The 20,361-nt window shown below is 56.5% G+C and overlaps 2 protein-coding genes across 7 annotated transcripts; both read left to right on the top strand.

The window, feature by feature from the left end:
• Positions 1 to 1,968: 1,968 nt before the first annotated feature.
• GOLT1A (golgi transport 1A) lies at positions 1,969 to 17,275 on the top strand. 5 transcript variants are annotated; one of them, XM_058669063.1, is made up of 6 exons: positions 1,969 to 2,109; positions 9,591 to 9,682; positions 10,586 to 10,764; positions 12,808 to 12,871; positions 15,046 to 15,172; positions 17,043 to 17,244. In XM_058669063.1, exons 1-6 carry the CDS (start codon positions 2,085 to 2,087, stop codon positions 17,105 to 17,107), a joined length of 552 nt encoding a protein of 183 aa, XP_058525046.1. In that variant the 5' UTR covers positions 1,969 to 2,084; the 3' UTR covers positions 17,108 to 17,244. The 5 variants fall into 5 exon arrangements, with proteins under 5 accessions (XP_058525046.1, XP_058525048.1, XP_058525049.1 ...); XM_058669065.1 differs by having other exon boundaries at positions 12,808 to 12,875; positions 15,121 to 15,172; positions 17,095 to 17,216; XM_058669066.1 differs by having other exon boundaries at positions 12,808 to 12,875; positions 15,121 to 15,172; positions 17,043 to 17,128.
• KISS1 (KiSS-1 metastasis suppressor) lies at positions 2,043 to 19,547 on the top strand. Of its 2 annotated transcripts, XM_058669067.1 has the most exons (5): positions 2,056 to 2,109; positions 12,808 to 12,875; positions 15,121 to 15,172; positions 17,137 to 17,280; positions 19,126 to 19,547. In XM_058669067.1, exons 4-5 carry the CDS (start codon positions 17,178 to 17,180, stop codon positions 19,500 to 19,502), a joined length of 480 nt encoding a protein of 159 aa, XP_058525050.1. In that variant the 5' UTR covers positions 2,056 to 2,109; positions 12,808 to 12,875; positions 15,121 to 15,172; positions 17,137 to 17,177; the 3' UTR covers positions 19,503 to 19,547. The 2 variants fall into 2 exon arrangements, with proteins under 2 accessions (XP_058525051.1, XP_058525050.1); XM_058669068.1 differs by lacking the exon at positions 15,121 to 15,172 and having other exon boundaries at positions 2,043 to 2,109; positions 12,808 to 12,871; positions 17,177 to 17,280.
• Positions 19,548 to 20,361: the final 814 nt, after the last annotated feature.

Genomic DNA, 20,361 nt, shown 5'->3' with positions numbered 1-20,361 from the left:
GCACAACCTTTGGAGCTCCGGGGAGGACCAGGTCAGGGCTTTGCCGTGGAAACCTCACCCTGAGGAGAGAGAGCAGAAGCCCGGGATGCTCCAGGTAGGTGGTGGAGAGAGGAGTGCACTGAGGAAATGGCTTGCCAGCAGGTGCTTTGGGGGTGAGGGGAGGGGCAGGTGGGTGCAACTTCTGACTCCTGAGGGTGCTCCAGTTTGGTGTCTGTAGCTGCTGTAGGACCCCAGAGCCCTGTTCTCACTGAAGGGCCAGCAGGGCACTGGTCGTGGCCATCTGAGAACCTGTGACATCCCAAGGACAGCTAGAAGCCCTGATATCTTTGGCTTCTCAAGGACACTGGGACCAGACGTGACCCCTGAGGCTCAGCAGGGGTGTGCTGGAGAGGACTGTGAGGTTGCAGCACGTCACTGGGTGGCTCTGTGTCCAAGCACATGGACCAGCGCTGCCCGCAGAGGGTGCTGCAGGACACTGCCTGCTCCCCCCGGAGCCAGCCAATACAGCCTCTGGTGGAGTCAGCTTGTAGTTTAGAAAAATATCAAGGAAGGGAAAATGTACGTTAAAAATCACTTCATGGCCAGCCCAGGAGGACGGGAGCTCTAGGACGAAGTGATCATTTATTATCTTTTCGTAAAACTAAAATTATGACTGAGTCATTGTTCTATCCAATCTTTTATTTATGTGGGTTTTCTCTGAGAAGCAGGCAGAGATCTCCTAGCCACTGGTTTACTCTGCAAATGTCTTTAAAGGGCAGCGCTGAGCCAAGCCGGGCAGAGGAACCCAAGGACTTGAACCTGCCATCTCCCAGAACACTCGTGCAGGTAAGCTGGAGTTGGGCGGGGGACAGGGCCAGAGGGGCAGAACCAGGACATGGGGTGCAGAGGTCCCAACTGGAGACTTAAAACAGGGCAGAGTAACAGACAGAGGTACAGAGAACCACCCTGGGACTGTCCCTAGGGCTGTGGACAAGGGCCTCGGAGAGCTCAGGAATCCTGGACACACAGGGTGGGAATTGGGGTGCTTCTGGCTGCTGTTGGACAGTGTCAGGGAGCAGCTGAGCACCTGGGGATGAGCCCAGACATCTTCCCCTGCAAACCACAGCCATGTGCAGTCACCCCTGCGGCTACACCGCAAGTCCATTACCCGCTGCTCTGCAGGTGCTGGCCGTGCACCAGCTGCCCGGTTGGACACACACACTCCCCCTGAGTATATGCCCCCAATGCCACAGCTGCTGCTGGGATCCCAGGGCCCGTGGTACGGCACAGCTAAGAACAATCTGGAAGGGTTCATGGAGCCGGGATGAAGCCTACACACTTCTATGTATTATTTATATTTTTAAAACATGTAAAAGCCATAGAGAGATCAGAAAGATATCCCTTTCTCTGGCTCACTCTCCAAATTCCTGCATCAGCTGGGTCAGGGCCAGGCTAAATCCAGACCTCCAGTGTGGGTGGCAGTGACTCCCAGACCATCACCTGCCACCTCCCTGCGACACAGGCAAGGAGCTGGATTGAAAGTGGAGGAGCCAGGCTGCAGCGGGGCGCTCTGATCTGAGAGAGGGCTGACGCCCCAAGCTTAGCCTGCTGTGTCTTGCCCTGGCCTCATGGTCTTCATATGGCTGTGGAAGGAGGTCCAATTCCTCTGTGCTTGGCTGCCCAGTTGGGGCACAGGCAGGTTTTCTTCAGCTGCTTGTCGTCCTCTAGTGGTTGTCAGTGGTCTTAGCACAGAACAGGAACACACAAGGTGCATTTCCGGAGAAGCCCAGATTCCAACTCCTTCCACACCCTCCACCAAACCTACAGGAGCCTCCATACCTGCCCCTGCCCCCAGATGCCCTCGTGCTGCCCTGTGCCATCCCAGGGGCGTAGAGAAGACCTGGCTGGGAGGAAGGGGCGCAGAAAGGACCAGGTGGGCAGGAGCCCTGGGAAGAGCTGAGGGGTTGGGATGGTTAATGATTTACCACAGTTCCTTTCACAACCACCAAGGGTCAGTTTCTGTCAGCAGGCACAGGTCTGTCACTCTGGGCCACTCACCACCTGCCAGCCAACCTGCAGGAAATCCCCCCCAGGCTGCCGGAGACATGATCTCCATCACCGAGTGGCAGAGTGAGTATGGGGGAACTGGGCTTAGGTGGGAGCTGGCCCAGACCGGGCTTCAGGGCCAGAGTGGGGAGGAGGCGAGCCCTGCCAGCTTGGCCGTCCTGAGGCACCTGCGCCCTTGACCTCTGGAGCCAGTGGCTGGGAGCTGCGGTGTTGGCACCGGCGTGACAGCAGACACCCAGTGGGGTGTGGTCCCTGCCTTGTGGGGGTAGGAGGTCTCCTGGGGCCTGCAGGGAGACACAGGCTGGGACTGGAGGCACGGGCACACTCATTTGGCAAGCTCAGCCTTTCCCACCTGGGGCTGCTCAGACCAAGGTGCCACAGGTGTGGGCTCAGGAGGCCTCTGTGTGTGTAGACCCCCAGGGCCTGCCAGGCCCTCCCACCCACTGTACCCTGCCTGACCACCTAATGCTCCCTCCAAGCTTCTTCTGCTAAATGAGGTGGCCCTGCGGGACAAGTGAGCCTGTCCCTGTGTGTTGGGCAGAGGGTAGGCTGCATCTGTGACCCCCTGCTTATGTCTGGGGGTGTACGGGATGCAGCCTCACAGAGAAATGTTGCTGTGTGTCCCATCATGTCTAGTGCTCTGGGTGACAGTATGACAGGGCCAGGAGGCTGAGGGGCTTGGACTAGTCCAGAGCAGTCAGGGCAGGCTTCCCTGAGGAGGGGTCCTTGGGAGAGAACTTCAGGAAATCAGGAAGCAGTGCTATGCAGACATCTGCAGGAGGAAACGGTGCATGAAGAGAAGGCCTTGCAAAGGCCCTGGGGCCAGCACAGCTGGTGTGGCTGGAGGAGTAAGCGGAGGAGAGGTCACGGGGAGGCAGTTCAGGCCAGGGGGAATCACTGGCTGGGTTCTGTGCAGGAAAGTCACTTGGTTTCTGTTTATAAAAGACTATTGTAGACATTGGGCTGAAAAGAGGCCACACAGGGGTGAGGGCAGCAGGGAGACCAGTGCCAAGGGAAGGGTTGGAGGAGGAGAAGGCCAGGGAGTTGGCCATGAAGAGGCTGGAAGAGGGTCATCCTTGGAGTGTTTTGAGGAAATTTTTGGAAGGATTTGCCAGAAGAAGCCCAGAAGCCTCCAGGGTGTTAGCTTGGGCAGCTGACAGGGTTGAGCGGGAACGGAGCAGAGTCGGCTCTCTCAGGTGCTGCGTCTGCCCTTGTGGCTCCTGGTCCAGGTGCACACCTGGCAGGCAGGTGAGAGCCGGAGCACATGAGTCAGACGTGCAGAGGCCTGGGCAGGATGGGGAACAAGGGATGAGGATCACCCCTACACTTCCGGCAACCAGGTGCAGGGTCACCACTGGATGGGGCCGTACTATGCTCCACTGGTTGCCCCGGACACTCTTCCACCACCATTGGTGGTAATCTAGACGGTCTGGCACAGCCGCGAGCTGGCAGTGCACTAAGCCAGCTGCCTGCAAGTGACAGCACTGTGGGTCAGAGAGCACACAGGCCCTAGCTTCCGAGGCAGCAGAAGCCAGGCCATGAGCACGCCTTGGGAGAACCGGGCTGTGCTCCTGGCCTTGGTGGAACCTGTGAGGAGTATGGCAGGAGGGCAAGGTATATCCTGTCTGCAGGCCTAGGCCCTGTCACACGTGTGTCGCTGTGGGGTAGATGGGAGAACTGTCAGGGTTGTTTATTTATTTGAAATGCAGAATGACAAAGATGGATCTTCTAACCACTGGTTCACTCCCCAAAGGGCTGCAACAGCTAAAGCTCAGACCCATGCCAGGAGCTTCATCTGGGGCTCCCGCATGATTGCAGGGACCCAAGAACTTGGGCCACCCTTGGCTGCTAGGAGCTGGATGGGAAGTGCAGCCAACCGAGGCTTTAGCCGCTGCGCCACAACGCCGGCCACTAGAGGGCGTTCCCTCAGAGGAGAGGGCTGTCAAATTCCTGAGTGATGTGGGACTGGCCCTGGGTGGCACAACTGTGGTGGGAGAGTAGAGGGGTCAGGTGCAAAGGCCTAGCAGAGAGGTGACAGTGGTCAGGCAGAGTGGAGAGAAGGGGACAGACACACAGCAGCTGCACTGGGGAGAAGCTGCAGGCTAAAGGGGAGGTGGCTGGCATGGACAGCAAGGAGAAGAGGCGCTGTGTTCACTGGGGGAGACCCTGGAAGTGGGGAATGGTAGGAAAGAGAAGGGAGCTGCAGTCGAACCCTAAGCCATGCAAGTCCCAAGAGGAAGAGAGAGAGAGAGCAAGCAGTAGGGGGTCACAAAGAGAGGGTGAGAGCAGTTGGGGCATGGTGCCATAGACCCCCACAGAAAATTGCATTAGCAGGGAGTGGTCAGCCACCGAAACGTGGCTGAGTGAAGAGTGACGCCTGTCTGACCATCGGGCTTCATTACGTGGGGTAGTGAGCGGTCAAAGCAAGAGAAATTGCAGCAGAAGGGGACTAGAAGGGCCCTTGTGAGAGCGAGTCCCAATCCAGCTCCTGCCTGCTGGCTGTGTGCCCATGGGCAGGTGTCTCGACCTCTGGGTGTTTGGAGTGTGAAATGGGGGTCAATCATGGACCCACCTTGTGGGTGGTGATGGGAATGACGTGAGATAAGATCCTGGCGGGGTGGTGGTCTGGTGCCAGTTGCCATGACCAGACCAGGGCAAGAAGGGCATGTTAAGGGCTGGGAGAGGCGTGGAGGGGGTCATGTTGTAATGGCGGGGCTCAGAAGACACCACCGTGGGAGTAGAGAATGGCTCAGGTTGGCACAGTGAGCCCCTGACCAGGATGGGAAGAGAAGAGGTGTCCCTTGGTGTTTCTGCCTGAGATGCAGAGCCTGCATCCGGTCACGGGAAGCAGATTGGTGGAAATGCTACAGAATAACCAGCTACAACCATCCAAAGTCAAGGTTGTGTTAGCTGAGGAGGCAGCACCAGGAAGTGCCGCCCGTGATAAGGAACTCGGTTCTTCTGCTTGAATGATGCTACTGGGTCAGTGAACAAACGCTGATAGGACTGTGTCTGGGTTAACTTCCCAGTTTGAGTGACTGTGTTGGCCATCGGGGGGTGATGAGTTATCAAGTGGCTCCTACTCCAAGTGGCTCCAGAAGAAGATTCTTTGCCCCAAATAAGTGTGCTCGTGATGGAAGAGTAAATGCTGTTCTGAGACCTCCTGCCCAGGCCGAGGCCACAGCCACCTGCACCCCACCCCACCCCAGCCTACTCCAGGGGATGCAGGCTGACCACGGCTGCGGCTGCCTTAGAAAAACGAAGACCTGGACTCTGGCTTCCCTCAATGCGAGCTGCCCAGTGGGCAGTGAGGACATCCTCCCATGGGTAGCAGGCTGCAGGCGTGAACACTTCCAGGGCAGAGGCTGAACAGGGCCAGAGCAGGTGATCAGTGTGCTTGCCAGGGACACCTGACCCTTGTCAGTGTTTGAGGTCTGGGGCCATCCCTTCTTTGCACTAGGTGACCAGGCCTCCACCAGTGCCTCCAGCAGGGGGTGCTCTGCCTCGTGTCAGGAGCAGAGAACTGGAGGTGTGGTGGGGACTTCTGTCCTTAGGTAAGAATTGCCTTGCAAAGTAACACCCCAAAATAGGTTTCTGACCTTCTCCTCCCAGCTCTTGTATTCCACACTTGCACACTGAGCCAAAGTTTAAGTTGATTCAACCCAAATGGAGGTCACCTGGGTCTGGGCACAGCTCCGAGGCTGTTCTTACAGGGTGGGTGCAGGCCTGCAGGGGGGCTAGCAAGAGACATGTGTAATGTGAGCAAGGTCTGTAACAGGCCAGAGCATGGTGGCTCCAGATGCCCAGCTCTGAGTCTCTGTGCCACACCAGGGGTCAGCTCTCCAAGTAGGCTGAGCGAGAACTGTGGGAGCCAGCACCCCATAGCCAGGGAGAGGATGGGAAGAAGTGGGGGCTTGAGCAAGCTCCAGGCTATTCTTGAGGGTGACAGATGGGAAATGTTTGCACAAAGCAAATGGAACCCCTATACGTTGTTCATGTGGTGTTTCTGTGTGACCTAAGGGAAGTGTGGGAGGGAGCTACGTGGTCAGACCCAGAAAAGTGTCAAGTGTTCGCACCATCGCTATTAAGCTAGTAGCAGGTGTTCCCACGGCATGCATAAAAAACGCAAATAAGGACCCGTCTTGATGGCCCAGTGGCTAAATCATCACCTTGCATGCACCAGGATCCCACATGGGCGCCGGTTCATGTCCCGGCTGCTCCACTTCCCTTCCAGCTCCCGGCTTGTGGCCTGGGAAGGTAGCGGAGGACGGCTCAAGTCCTCGGGCCCCTGCATCTATGTGGGAGACGGGAAGAAGCAGCTCCTGGCTTTGGACCAGCTAAGTTCTGGCCATCGTGGCATTCGGGGAGTGACCCAATAGATCTCTCTCTTTGTTACTCTGTTTTTCAAATAAAAAAATTTTAAATGAAATAATGACATGCATCCTGGCAGGCAGCAGATGAAGGCTGAAGCGCTTGAGCTCCTGCCACTCCCATGGGAGACCCAGACGGAGCTCCTGGCCTGGCCTGACTCAGCCTTGGCTGTTGTGGCCATTCGGGGAGTGAATTTGCTGGTGGACAATCTTTCTCCCTCTGTTTCTCTTCCTTTGAAATAACTTTTTGAAAAGATTTATTTCTTTTTATTGGAAAGTCAGATATATGGAGAGGAGGACAGAGAGGAAGATCTTCCGTCTGCTGGTTCCTGGTTCCCGGCTTCGGATTGGCGCAGCACCGGCCGTTGTGCTCACTTGGGGAGTGAATCATCAGACGGAAGATCTTCCTCTCTGTCTCTCCTCCTCTCTGTAGATCCAACTTCGTAATAAAAATAAATAAATCTTTTTAAAAAAACTGTATATCTACATGTAAAAGAATGAGGCTGGGTCCTTCTCTTACACCACAAGCAAACATTAAGGCAAAATGGACCAAGTGCCTAACTAAACCCATACACAAATCATAGGAAGAACCAAGGGGAAGAGCACCAGGACTCTGGGTTTGGCAATGACTGGCTATGATACCAAGAGCGCAGATTACAAAAGAAAACATCCATCAAAGTGCATCAAATTTAAAACGTGTGGCATCAAAGGACACAACCCCCAGAATGAAAAGGAGAATAGAGAATAGGGCCAGCATTTTGCACAGTGGTGAAGCATCCTGTGTGGGCGCTGGTTCAAGTCCCAGCCCCAGCCATTGCAGCCGTTTGGGGAGTCGGTCCGTGGATGGAAGATCTCTCTTTACATATAATCTGCCTCTCGTTAAATCAATATTCAATAAATCTTTTTATAAAAAGGAAAGCTGTAGAAAATATTTGCAAGTCATCCATTTGTTGATGGGTTAACCCCTACAGTACAGAAATAGAGCTCTGTCAAATCAGTAGCAAACAGCACAACGCAATGAGGAATGGTCCAAGGGCTTAGACAGGCACTAATCCACAAAAGGTGTGTAACCGGCCAACAGCACAGGACACGATGCCTTGCTAACCACTGGGGGATACAGTCGGGCCACAGTGTGAGCCCTTTCGTGTGGCTGCCGTCAGCCAAGCAAGGAGGGAGGCTAGGAAGATAGAAAGGAATGAGGATTGTCACGGATGTGGAGAAGTCCTAACTGCCACTGTGGGAAAGTGCAGTGGGTCCTCAGAACACTAAAAATGGAGTTACTTTCTGACCCAGCAATTCTACTTCCCCCAAAAGAACTGAGGGAGGGGCTCAAAGAGCTGTTATCACTGCCACATCCTGGCAGCCTTGGTCACCACGGGCAGAAGCTGGGGGCAGCTCAGATGCCCATCAACTCAGGCAAGGGCTAAAAAATGTGATCAGTGTAGGCAGTGGGATGGTACTCAGTGTGGAGGAAGAGGCTCCTGGCACCTGCTACCGTGGCAAGGAGCCTTAAGAACATCAGAGAGGGCCCCAGTGTGGTAGCCTAGTGGCTGAAGTCCTGGCCTTGCACAAGCCGGGTTCCCCTATGGGCACAGGTTTGTATCCCAGCAGCCCCGCTTCCCACCCAGCTCCCTGCTTGTGGCCTGGGAAAGCAATCGAGGACGGCCCAAAGCCTTGGGACCCTGCACCCATGCAAGAGATCCAGAAGAAGCTCCTGGCTTTGGATCAGCTTAGCTCTGACTGTTGTGGCCACCTGGGGAGTGAACCAGCAGATGGAAAATCTTCCATTCTATAGCTCCTTCTTTCTGCAAATCCAACTTTCTCATAATAAATAAATTAAAAAAAAAAAAAACATTAGAGAGGGTCCAGTGGCCAGCAGCCTTATCAAGAGGTATGTGCTGACTCTTTGGCGGCTCCACCCTAACTGGTGTTTCAGAAGATTCCAGCGTTTGCTGAAAGCTCTAGATGCAAATCTTTGTGAAGACCCTGACGGGCAAGACCATCACCCTAGCGGTGGTGCCCAGCAGAACAAAGACATCCCTGTTGACCAGCAGAGGCTCATCTCTGCAGGCAAGCCTCTGCAGATGGCCACCTCTGTGATTACAACATCCAGGAGTCCACTCTGCGCCTGGCCCTCCATCCGAGGGATGGCTGTTAACACATCAGTCTTCCTGATCCCAGCATCCCACTGTGGCATATAGCCATTTGCTTCCAGTGAGAGCTGAATCTGTTCAAAATGTTAGTAAAGGTTTTGTTACATTTTTTTTAAAGCACATTAGGAAGCCAAAGCAATCTGACCCTGCTTGCATGAAGTATCGAATCAGGTTGGCATAGCCATAGAGAACAGTGGTAACAGGCTGGGGCGGAGGCATGGCCGTCACTGCCTAGGGGTGCAGAAGCGTCACAATGCGGGGTCGTTTGTTGGCTGTCGCGGTGGCAAGGAGAGGTGACACTGATGACCTCAGTGACATTGGAGGAACCAGGAAGCTGGGCTGGTTCACTTCTTCCTAAGGGGAGAGGAAATATGTGTGCACATCTGAACACGGCACTGCTCTGCTGGGCTTGCTGACTGCAAGCAAACTCTGCCAGTGCCCAAGGAGGCCCTGAGATGCTTGCAGACTGCACATGGGACACACAGCAAATCATACCTGTCCAGAGGCTGCGGGAGAAAGGGACGACACCAAGGTCCAGCCGGGAAGACCAGTGCCCTCTGCTTTCCCAGGCAGGGGACAGCGTGGAGAGGTGTTTAGACGGGAGATCCTTGTGAGAAGTTGAGTGGGATGGCTGGGCAGCCTTCATGCTCATAGGAGCTGTGGTCCCCTTGGGCCCCTCTGCCCACTAGGGGTGGGGCGGGGCAGAGGCTGCAGGGGGGTTCGGCCGCACCAGGACAGGAACAGAGCAAGCCAGTGGGATGAGATCCTGATTGTGACCTTGGCAGTATGGTATTTGAAGACAAGAGTAAGCAGGGAGGGTAGCAGCCGCCTCTTCTCAGTTTCTGTAAGGATGGCATGTGGTCATCATAGTGCCTGGGTGCCCAGCCTTTTTTTCCTGCCCACCCCACCTCATCCCTGGGTGAAATGGAGCTGCCCTGCCCCCAAAGGCACCTGTCCTATGGTGATGGGGCAAGTCCAGAGGTTCCCAGTCCAGCCCACCCTCCTCCCCTGCCCGTTGCAGAGCTCGGTGTGGGCATCACTGGCTTCGGCATCTTCTTCATCCTCTTCGGAATACTCCTGTACTTTGATTCGGTGCTCATGGCCTTTGGAAACGTGAGTCCTCACTCCCCCCCCACACACTACCATCATGCCCCAACCTTCCTGAGGGCTCCACTGCTAGGAGGACCTGCCCCAAGTTCATCCAGGCCATGCCCATCCAGGGCATGGGCCAACGAAGGCTGCTGGGGATGGATGACCAGGCCCTGCTGGGGCAACGGAGGCTCCCTGTTTTGCTGCATGAGGGCAAGGACCAGGCTGAGCCAGGTGCTGTCTCCATGCCCTGAAGGGTGTAGCACGCACACAAGGCAGGGGCTGTGGTAAAGGCATAGTCAGGTGCTCATCACGCTTGCTATGAAACAAGGGCACGCCCAACTGGAAAAAGGATGAGAAGCAATTTGGAAAGGAATTGGATGCAAAGATGGGCAAAGCAGTGGCAGGGGGAAGAAAGGTGCAGAGAAAGAGAGGGTAAGCCCGGACTGGCGAGGAGCTGGCGCACTCAGCTGGGCGTTCTGAAGGCCCTAGCCAACCTGGAGACAGGGACGGAGCCTCAGGGTGGAGGCATGGAGGGTCAGATCCCAGGCAACATAGCCCTGAGGGTGCCCGTGACCTTGGCTGGGTTACCTCAGTCTTCCTCACCTCTTCTGTCACGTGGAGAGCATTTTCCATTCCACCCATCTTTCCTGGGAAGCTGACGAGCAACGGAGCCAGACAGGAAGACACACAGGGGTGCCATGGAATTGGGTTGGATTCCAGAGACTCCCCCACCCCAGCCCCCCTAGTTCTGCCTGGCCACACCCCACCTCTGGACCTAGGCTTCTGCCACGTAACTGGATCACCACCACCCCCTTCACCCCCTACCCTGCTGCTATTGCCCTACCCAGAAGACCACGCAAGTCCTGCCCCATCCCTCCCCCCCCCCGCCTAAGCCTCCTTCCCCTCCCGTCGCCCTCCCCACAGCTGCTGTTCCTGACCGGCCTCTCCTTCATCATCGGCGTGAGGAAGACTTCAGCCTTCTTCTTCCAGAGGCACAAACTTGACGGCACCAGCTTCTTCCTGGGGGGCGTGCTCCTGGTGCTCATGCGCTGGCCTCTCCTGGGCATGCTCCTGGAAGCCTATGGATTCTTCCGCCTTTTCAAGTGAGTGTAGACCTCAGCCAGCACCACCACCCCACCTTCCCAACGGCCCAGCCAGGCAGCTGTGTCACGCCATGTGTGGGAGGAGGGACTCTGTGCTGCTTGAGCTGAGCGCCCTGGGAGGATGCGGAATGGGCAGGGGGACTGAGGCTGGCATCTTGAGGGGTCGGCGGAAGGAGACCTCAGCAAGCACTGCATTGTCTGTGACTCCTGCACAGGGCCTGTCCCCAGGTCCACAGGAGACCCAGCCAGGGGAGAAAGGGCAAGGGCCGGCATTTGCTAGGCACACATCTTATCCCCACAACCTGACACACACAAGAAAACCAGTAGTGCTCAGGGGAAAGTCCCCATACCCACCAGGGGCCTCAAGAGGACTGCATAAAAGACCCAAACAGGATCCAGGAGTTCTGGCTCTTGGGCTGTGCTGTGTTAGCTCTGGGCTGGGAGCAGGCAAGGTGGACATGAGAGATGATGTGTGGTCATATGCAGTCAGGGCTGAAACAGCCCAGAAGAGAGGTCAGGGAGGTGACTTGGACAGGCCTTTCAGGGTGGGCAGGGTCCAGGAGAAGGGCAAAGAGATTGGGCACAGCAGGCTGGAGAGAGAGGACTCAGAGAGTATATGGAGCACTGCACAGAGAGTTGAGATGGATGGGCAATGGGGACTGGAAGGTTCCTGGCACATGCTAGGGTGGGAAGGAGAGGAAAGGAACCCTAGTTTGCTTAGGGTACGCTTGAGTGCCCCAGGCTTCACAGTATGTAGTGTAGCTTCAGCTATGTCCGCCGTCTGCTTAACCCACCACAGCTGGAATCCAGACTGCTGTCCATATCCACGGATCCCACAGCTGCAGACCCAGCTGTGGGTGGAAGACAGTAGGGAGAAAACGCGCCTCTGTGCTGCACACGTATGGATGCTTCTCATCAGTATCCTCTAAACAGTACCGCGCATCTACCAGTAATCGTTGATGTTGTATTAGGCAACGTCAGTAACCCAACATGAACCGAGCTGTGTGGGAGGCCGTGTGTCAGTTGTCAGCCCAGTTCCTAGAAGAGCCCAGAGCACCCGCAGCTCCATGGCCCTAGGTGGGTCCTGGATGAATTCTCTGCCAGATGCTGTGCGGACCTCTGGGGTCACTTCTCCAAAGCATCAGAGCACCTGCTTTGTGCCCAGACGGGGCTAGGTGTGGGGACTGGGCAGGAAGGGAGAAGTGTGCTCAAGAATTTGCATTTCAGGAGGGAAGACAGGATGTCAGTCTGGACCATGGTCCACATAGTTCATGGGGAACTCAGAAGTAGGGGAAGGTGGACTTGTTGCAGACTGTAAATTTCAAAAATAAAACTGACAAGAGGTTGGGCTGTTGCCTGCCAGAGCCATGGAGAAGCTCAGGAGTGCAGGGCAGCCTCAGAAGATGAAGGCACAAAGGGAGACAGGGCTCAGCCAGAAGTCAGACTTCTCCCCTCCCCCGACTCGTCCACTGTGCAGGGGTCCCATTCCCACGCAGGTCAGGGCACCGCAAGTCAGCGACGGACCACACACATGTCCCCAGCTTGCCTCTCCAGGATGAGTGGGATTCACAGGCAAACCGGGCTTGGGTAGTGTGAACATGACCTTCGACACTCCCAGCCCCAAAAGCCGGAGCAGGTGCCTCACGTTCAGCCGGGGACAGCAGAAGGTTTCCAGGGCAGAGGAAGAGGAAAAAGGCAAGAACCATTCCTTGAGCATTGCTTTGTGGGAAGGCCCTAAATATGGATCCTAAGGCCATGGCGTCCACTTTACAGCTGAACCTGGGTATTCAGCAAAGGACAGGAATTTGCCTGAGGTTATACAGTGCTAGCAGGGAGTGAGGCCAGGGTAGACATCTGACCTAGCCTCCTTCCTTCTTAAACTTGATTCAGTTGCTTCTCCTGAGATGGGGTTGTCAAGCCCTGCCTGCCACCATGTCCAAGGGGCCGGGTTCTCCCAGGAGCCATGAAAAGCCTGGCTATCTGCTGCCCTCTCCCCTGCCCTCCCGGGCATCACTGCCATACCTGTCTCCCTTCTACTTCTAGGGGTTTTTTCCCTGTGGCCTTTGGCTTCCTGGGTAATGTCGCCAACATTCCCTTTCTGAGCGCGGTAAGTAGATTGCACCTGCAGCTTAGCTGGGCTGTGATGCCAAGGGGAAGGAGGAACACAGGTGCCCCATCCCCCTTCAGCTCCCCTCCCCCTTCCTGCACCTTGTCCACTTGGCCAGAATGCCTAAGCCAGCCAAGCCAGGCCTAGGCTCTGGTTTGGAGGAGTATGTGCCACAGCCAGTGACAGCAATAAAAGGGAGAGGCAGTTCCTAACTTCTGCTTGGTGCATGCAAGAGCTGGGGTCCTCAGGCCCTACCACTCCCTGTGATTCCCTGAAGCGCCTGTAAGAGCAGGAGCTCCCAGTTAGTGCAGGGAGACCTCCCCTGGCCAGCACCTCACAGCCAGCCAGCTGTACACATTCCCCCCGCAGCTCCCGTGCACGGCCGTACTTGGCGCTGTTCCCAGTTCTCAAGGGTGGCCCTGTAATAACCTGGATATTACATCTGCCCTCAGTGCTTTGTCTGCAGTAAATGACTCTTGGCTCCCACAGCTGTTCCGGAGGCTTCAAGGCACCAGTTCAATGGTCTGAGCCACAGAGATGAACTCCTTGAACTTGGATCACAGGCAGAGGGAGCTGGAAGGAAAATGGGGGCCACCCCCGCCACACACACACACACAGAGCACTGACTCAGGCCTTCCCCCAAGTCCGGAAGGAATGATGGAGCCGAGTCCCAGACCTCCCGGCCAGCTCAAGAGGATTGGGAACAGAGACCTGGGCCAAAGGGCCAAGGAGACAGTGGCTGGGGCAGGCATCATAGCCCCACTCCGTGTTCGTGTGCAGAAACACGAAGATTAAATCCCCACACAGTGAGTGCATCTGGGACTCAGTCAGTGTCTGCCTTCCATCTCAATACATGGCTGCTGCCAGGGGGCATAACAGTGGCCTCTTGGAGCCAGCCCTGTCCTCCCAGCTATAACATCCACACCAGTAAGGGATGCCATTGCCTGCAGTCCCTGGTAGCCATGGGCGTTCCATAGGTGCTGGGCTCTGACACATTGGACCTCCACCATGAGCTGTCAGTCCTAGACATAGTACCCAGGAGGTGGGGCCTCCTGATGTCTGTAGAGTTCCCCTGTGCTGGGACCCGGGAACAAGAATCACCCACAGAACAGGCACTTGTGAACACCTATCCCCTCCTCTCATCCTGCTGCCCCAAGCAAGGCTGAGGTCAAGGCTAGGAGGTCTGCCCCTGCCCTCGGAGTGTTGTACCCCCCTAGCACCAGTCACAAGACCATGGCAGCAGGAGGAGAGGTCACTGGAGCGGCATCTTCAGATGTGTGGCCACTGGGATCCATGTGTCCGGGTTCCCTAGTGCTTCGCTGACACGGCCGCCTTTCCAGCACACAGTTCTGCACTCAAAGGCCAGCAGGTGCCAGAACTGAACTGCCTTCATGACAGTGTCACGTTCCCCGCAATACCAGGGCAGGACGTGGCCCCGCAGGGACATCCCCCCTTGGTACTCCTGCATCCCCCACTGCCTGGCCAGCTTCCTGCGAGTGCATATCCTGGGAGACAGCAGGTGACAGCCCAAGTACTGGGGACCCCTGACAGCCACGGGGAAGCCCTGGATTGAGTTCAGTCACCTGACTTTGGTTTGTAAAGCCTCAGCAATTGTGGACATTTGGGGAGTGAATCAGGATGGAATATCTCCTTCTCTGTCCCTCTCATCCAGTTTCTCTGCCTTTCAAATAAACCAGAAAAAAAAGTTTATTTAAAAAAGAATCCTGCTGAGCAAGTGCTCAGGAATTGAGGCAAGCAGAGGGGAGCGAAACCCCACGTCCTCACTCTGCCCCCCACCGGGTGGCACAACACAGCCCTGGGGTCAGCCTGTGCCCACGCCCTCCACTCATGCTCCCTCTAGACCCGGGGTGTGTGCGGTGCTGTCAGAAAGAAGCTAGATGTGTCACCCTGACACCCCTCCCACGGCTCCCACCACACTTCTTCCCTCTTTGTCTGGGGCAGAATGGGACTCATGTGAGTGGGTGAGGATAGGCAGTGGGGAGAGGGCTGAGGTCGGCAGGACCTGTGAGAAGTAGAGGGCAGTATCCTTGGAGGAAGTGGGGATGCTGGGGAAGGCGGAGGGGGCAGTGAGCTCTCCACAGAGGGCCCGAGGGGAGGGGGACAGGCAGCAGAAGTGGCCTCGGATCTGGACACGTCACCCATCTTTATAAAAGGGCCGTGACCAGGGAGCTGGGAGAGTGAGCCCAGGAACTCTGTTCCCTGCTGAGTTCCTGTTCACTTCCAAAGAGTCTCACCACCTTAGAGACCCCACGGAGCTCCCACTTGGCCCACGGAAGCAAGGTAGGTGAACGCAGTGGCCCCCGTGCTGCAGAGTACCCTCCCTGCTGGTGAGAGGTGCTGGAAGGGGCACGGGGAATTCATTCTGAGACCAACAGGTGCATCCAGAAGGCTGTTGGGTGGGATGCCCAAGGGACCGCATGTGGAGGGCAAGACCCAGGTCCCTGTTGGGCTGTAGAAGAAAGACGTGCAAGGAATGGACACTGTGCCAGGGTTAGAGGGCACTGGGAGCTCCCAAGTGATGGGTGACAAACCCAAGCTTAACTAGAAGGCACCTGAGAACTGAGATCACCCCAAGAAGGAAGCCACCCTACTTGCAAAGCTTTGCTCCCACGCCCAACTTCCTGATGAGCACTGAGCACAGCATTTCCCTGGGCTGGAGCTGACAGCAGGTGCACATCAGCACCCAGGGTCCCTGCCACAATTCTACCACACAGGTCAAGTGCTAGTGCACAGTGGCTATGAACTGGGGAAGGGAGAGGAAACAGAGTGGCTGGGGGTGGGGGGAGATAGGTGTGTGTGTGTGTGTGTGTGTGTGTGTGTGTGTGTGTGTGTGTGTGAGAGAGAGAGAGAGAGAGAGAGAGAGAGAGAGAAACAACAGGTAGAGTTCTCCCAGGGCACACACACTCAGCAACCCAGTGCCATCCCATGCAGGGATGCTGGACCCTCTAAGTAGGGCTCCCCAAAGGACTCACCTGTGCCGACGGTGCCATCAGCGGTGTCATTTTGAAATGCTCAGGGAGTGATCTCCCTGCCGGCCCGCTCCCGAATGCCGAACGCCTGAGCTGCTTCTACAGAGGTCTCTTCCACTGCTACTCCACGATGCTCCATCCCTAGGTCGTGAGGCAGGTGGCAAACGGCCCAGGTTACCACAGAGGCTGTCTGCAAGCTCGGGAGCCAGTCAGAGCAGGCAGGCATCTGGTGGCCACATGAGCCAGCGCACTGTGCATGCTGCCAGGAAGACCTGGAGATGGAGGGTGGGGCAAGAGCGGAGAAGTGACTGGCTCTCATCTCATCAGGAACAAACACAGAGCCCGCACAAGTGCTCCATGCCCTGTGGCAGGTGTTACCCAAGACCCCACGCCTAAGCCCTGCTGGGAGTGTGTGGTGAGGGAGAGGAGGGAACAGGAGCAGAGGGACTCATGGGGCCATCTACCAGGATCCCCTTCCCCACACCCGTGCAGGGGGAGGGTCTGGGAGGTGGGGAGTGGTCAGGTGGGACCCCCTGCCTGGGGCTCAGCCTCAGGGCCCCAGCCTCCCAGGTGTTGCTCTTTCATCCTGTTTCTGGGGCAACCTCTGCATACCTCGGGGCTTCCTTCATTGATAAGACAAGGGGGCAGAGGTTGAAGGGTTGCGCAGGTCAGGGCACACAGCTCCCACCTGGGCAGCCAGCCAACTCTGAGGAGTCCCAGTCCACCCATGCCCCGAGGGCGTCTGTGAGACCACTGACTCCATAAATCCACCAAGGTTTCCCTTGTCCCTGGCTCATGGTAAAATCATTGAATGACGTCCAACAAGGTCACGACCAAGCTGGGAGAGTGCACAAGATGATTGCCTCTCTCTTCCCTTCTTCCTGAAAGAGAGGAAGCATTAAATTTCCATTACCACCACTCAGAGAGGCACAAGTCAGTGCCAAGGGGAAGCAGCATCCACTCCCAGGCCCCGAGAGCTCCCCTCACGGCATCTGACCCCGCCTTTCTCCATCAAACCTAAGGCTCGAAACCCAAAAGGCCCATCCCCTCTCCCACCAGTGGGATCCTGCCTAAGCTTCCTCCAGGAAGCCCTCCTGGATGTTTTCACCTAGCAGAAACTCAGCTGTTAAATACACCGGGCGAGTGGTCCCCATCTCGCTTTGCTGATGTACTTTTTCCAGATTCATCCCTTCAAGGCCTCAACCCTTTGACCCTGGCCTCCATCTTGCACAGGCCCCGTGGCTGACCTGCTCCTGCATCCCTCTCCCGTCTCAGCCTCAGGACGCCCAGAGCTAGGACTGCCTCTCCTCACCAGGATGCGCTCACTGGCTTGGTGGCCGCTGCTGCTGTCCCTCTGTGCCACCTGTTTCAGGGAAAGACCTGGAGAAGTGGCAGCCATGGAGACGCCTGGTGCCACAGGTGGGCCTTATCAGGGAAGCTGGGGGCTAGGGGGCTCGCCCAGGCTCGGGCGCTTTTCCATGCCCTCATTCTGTTGTGCCTTCCTCCCACTGTGCTGTCTGAGAAGGAGATTGGTGTGTAGGATTCTGTTATCAGGGACTCCAGGGCCCATACGAGGAATCTGGATATGGGGTGGGGGAACCTCAAAACCCTAAAGCAAAGGATTCGTGGGGGAATGGCTGAGCTGGAGACACTGAGGGCTATAGGGGTCAGTCGTGAGACATGACCTAAGTCACTGGGTCGAGCAGACGCCAGGGCCCCCAGAGCGCTAATGGGAGCAGCACCAGATCTCGGCCAGAGGCCATGTCTTTGGAGAGCAGCCCCCTGGGCAAGTGGACCCCTGTGGCTCAGCCTCACCGGCCCTTACTCCATGTGCTATGGAAGTCAGGACACATACCCCTAAGAGCTCCCTCCCAGAGGGCACAGCCCAAGGTGGTCTTGGCCAAGGACACTGCCTTCATTGGGAGTGGGGCTTCATCAGGTGTTCCCCGGAGCAGCTAGCTCCAGACCTCCCACTGCGGGCAGAGTGGTACCTGGGCAAGGTGGGGGTGGCCTGCAAGGCCGACTGCCACTCACCCTGAGCTGGGCACTCAGAATGTCAGGGTGCGGAGGAGCCACACTCCAAGCTATTCCTGTCCCCAACACACTCTGAATTTCATGCCCCGGCTGGCTGGCATTGATGCCTGCCCCCTCTCCCCACTTTGACTGCCACAAAGTGCAGGGAGCTTAGCTGGTCTGGCCTGTGAAGGGCTCTCTGATTAGCGTTCTGCATCCCCTGAGAGAAGGGGCAAGATCAGCCCTGCTGTAGGTGTGCTGATGGGCACGGCCTGGTCACTTCCCCTTTATCACTGAACCCTGGGCCAGCTGGCAGAGCGCAGGGCTGGACCACAGGGCTCTGGGGGCATGAGGCATAGGCCCCACTTCCTGTTAGCTATTTTCACCACAAACTCAAAGATACCAGACACACTGAGCAAGCCATACGAGAGGTAACTGTAGGGCAGGGAGAAAGCAGGTGCTGAGAGAGAGAGAGGGAGAGAGAGAGAAAGAGAGAGAGAGAGAGAGAACACAAAGGGAAGAGGCACCTTTATAGCCTAGGGGTGGATATTAGCAATGCAGAGTTAGGGACTGGCAGATGTGCTCTGAGTGGACATGGGTGTTGTATCCACTTGACCATTAAAACAGAATGTTACATTTACCATAAAATGTTTTCAACTCCACCACCGGGATGAGTGCCTCAGGGGACTGGTGAGTAAGAGCACAGTTTAATCCTAAAGGGCACAGAGCTTACTTAGGTGAACTGGCCTTAACGGGATTTAAGGTGATGCTGGGTCCAGGATGTTGGGATATCCTCAGTCTTCAGGGTCACTGTTCGAGTTGCTCCTTACACTTCCTTTTGTTTATTTAAAGATTTATTTGTTTGCAAGGCAGAGTTACAGAGAGAGACAGACAGACAGATAGATGTTCCATCCACTGCTGGTCCACTTTCCAACCAACTGCTCCTGGCCAGGCTGAAACCAGGAGCCTGGAGTTTCATTCAGGTTTCCCAAGTAAAGACAAGGACCAAATACTCCAGCCATCCACTGCTGCTTTCCCAGGAGCATTAGCAGAGAGCTGTATTGGAGTGGAGCAGCTGGGACTGGAGCCAGCATATACGTATGGAGGGCAGCTTAGCTTGCTGAGCCACTGCCACAGCCCGCTTTAACAGAGAGTAGGGAAGCATAGGATGTGGGTGAGCGGGTGAGAGTGGGTGTTCCCAAGCCGTGTTCACTACCCTCTCGGCCTTACTCCCTATGCTTTCCATTCTAGACCAGCGGCCGGGACCCCCGGCGACCCTCCCAGACCCTTGGGAGCAGGGCCTGCGATGCTCGGAGGAGAAGCAGCCCTCCTCGGCCAGGCTGAGTCCTCGGGGAGCCTCCCTATGCCCGCCCTCTGAGGGTTCCACGGAGCCCCAGAGGCCCGGCCCGTGCGCCTCCGGCAGCCGCCTCATCCCCGCCCCGAGGGGCGCGGTGCTGGTGCAGCGCGAGAAGGACCTGTCAGCCTACAACTGGAACTCCTTCGGTCTGCGCTACGGCCGGCGGCGGGCGGTGCCCGGACAAGAACCCGGCGGGCGCGGCGGGGCTGAGGCCCAGGTGACGCGCGGTGACAGACTGACACTCTACCGCACGAGGTTGCGCGAAGGCTGATAGTGGGGTGCTTCTGGCCTGAAGCAATAAAGGCAATGCAGCCTAGTGGCCGGAGTGGCATTGGTGGTGTGAGCGCTTCGCAGCTGGCTTTGGGTCACTCCTGGGATCATCCAGGTACTTTGCTCCCCCAGTTGGATGTAAGGCAGCCAGGGCACAGTCTAAGCTTCCTCCACCCATTGCAAATCAGTACACACCTCATCCACGTACACAGATGCTCACACGCACACACGTTTAAAAGGCAACACCAAAAGTCCGTGTTTTTGGTTTTTTGGTTTTTTTTTTAGTAAAAAAAAGAAACCTCTGATTGGACATTTCCACCCTAGCAAACGCCTACACAAATTCGTTCTTCATCCCAATGCCTTGCTTCCTGTGGTCCTGAGGTCCTAGTAATCTGAGGCCGAGTGGACCTCAGCTCATGTTTTGGGCAGCCCCTGGGTAGGAGGGAGGGAACAGGCCCTTAAATTCCCTCTGGGATTCCAAACAGGTGCTCAGACAGGTGGGCAGCCCCCTCAGGAGGGGCATGCGGTCCACCCTGACCAACAAGTGCCTGGACCACAGTCCCCAGCTGTGGCTCAGAAGGGCGGGCACTCCCCTTCCAGCAGCATCCCACACTGAGACTGCTACTGCTCTCTTCTGTGACACCCGCCCTAGGGATGGGCACCCCTCACTCACATCCTCACTCATGGAACCTGAAGTCCAGACAACTCACTCCAGGCACTCAGCCCGGGGTGTGGCAAACCTCCTCACTCTAGCGACGCCTGGGTCAATGGCCCCCACATCTCCACTCTTTACTCAACCTAGCGGGGTGTTCCTGGGGGCCCTAGTACCAGGGTGGAGGAGACTCTGCCAGGAGGAAAAC

The sequence above is a fragment of the Ochotona princeps genome, chromosome 10 (assembly GCF_030435755.1).
Source record: "Ochotona princeps isolate mOchPri1 chromosome 10, mOchPri1.hap1, whole genome shotgun sequence".
Taxonomy (NCBI): Eukaryota; Metazoa; Chordata; class Mammalia; order Lagomorpha; family Ochotonidae; genus Ochotona; species Ochotona princeps.
The sequence above is the reverse complement of the archived record's forward strand: the minus strand, read 5'-3'. Positions and strand labels throughout refer to the sequence as shown.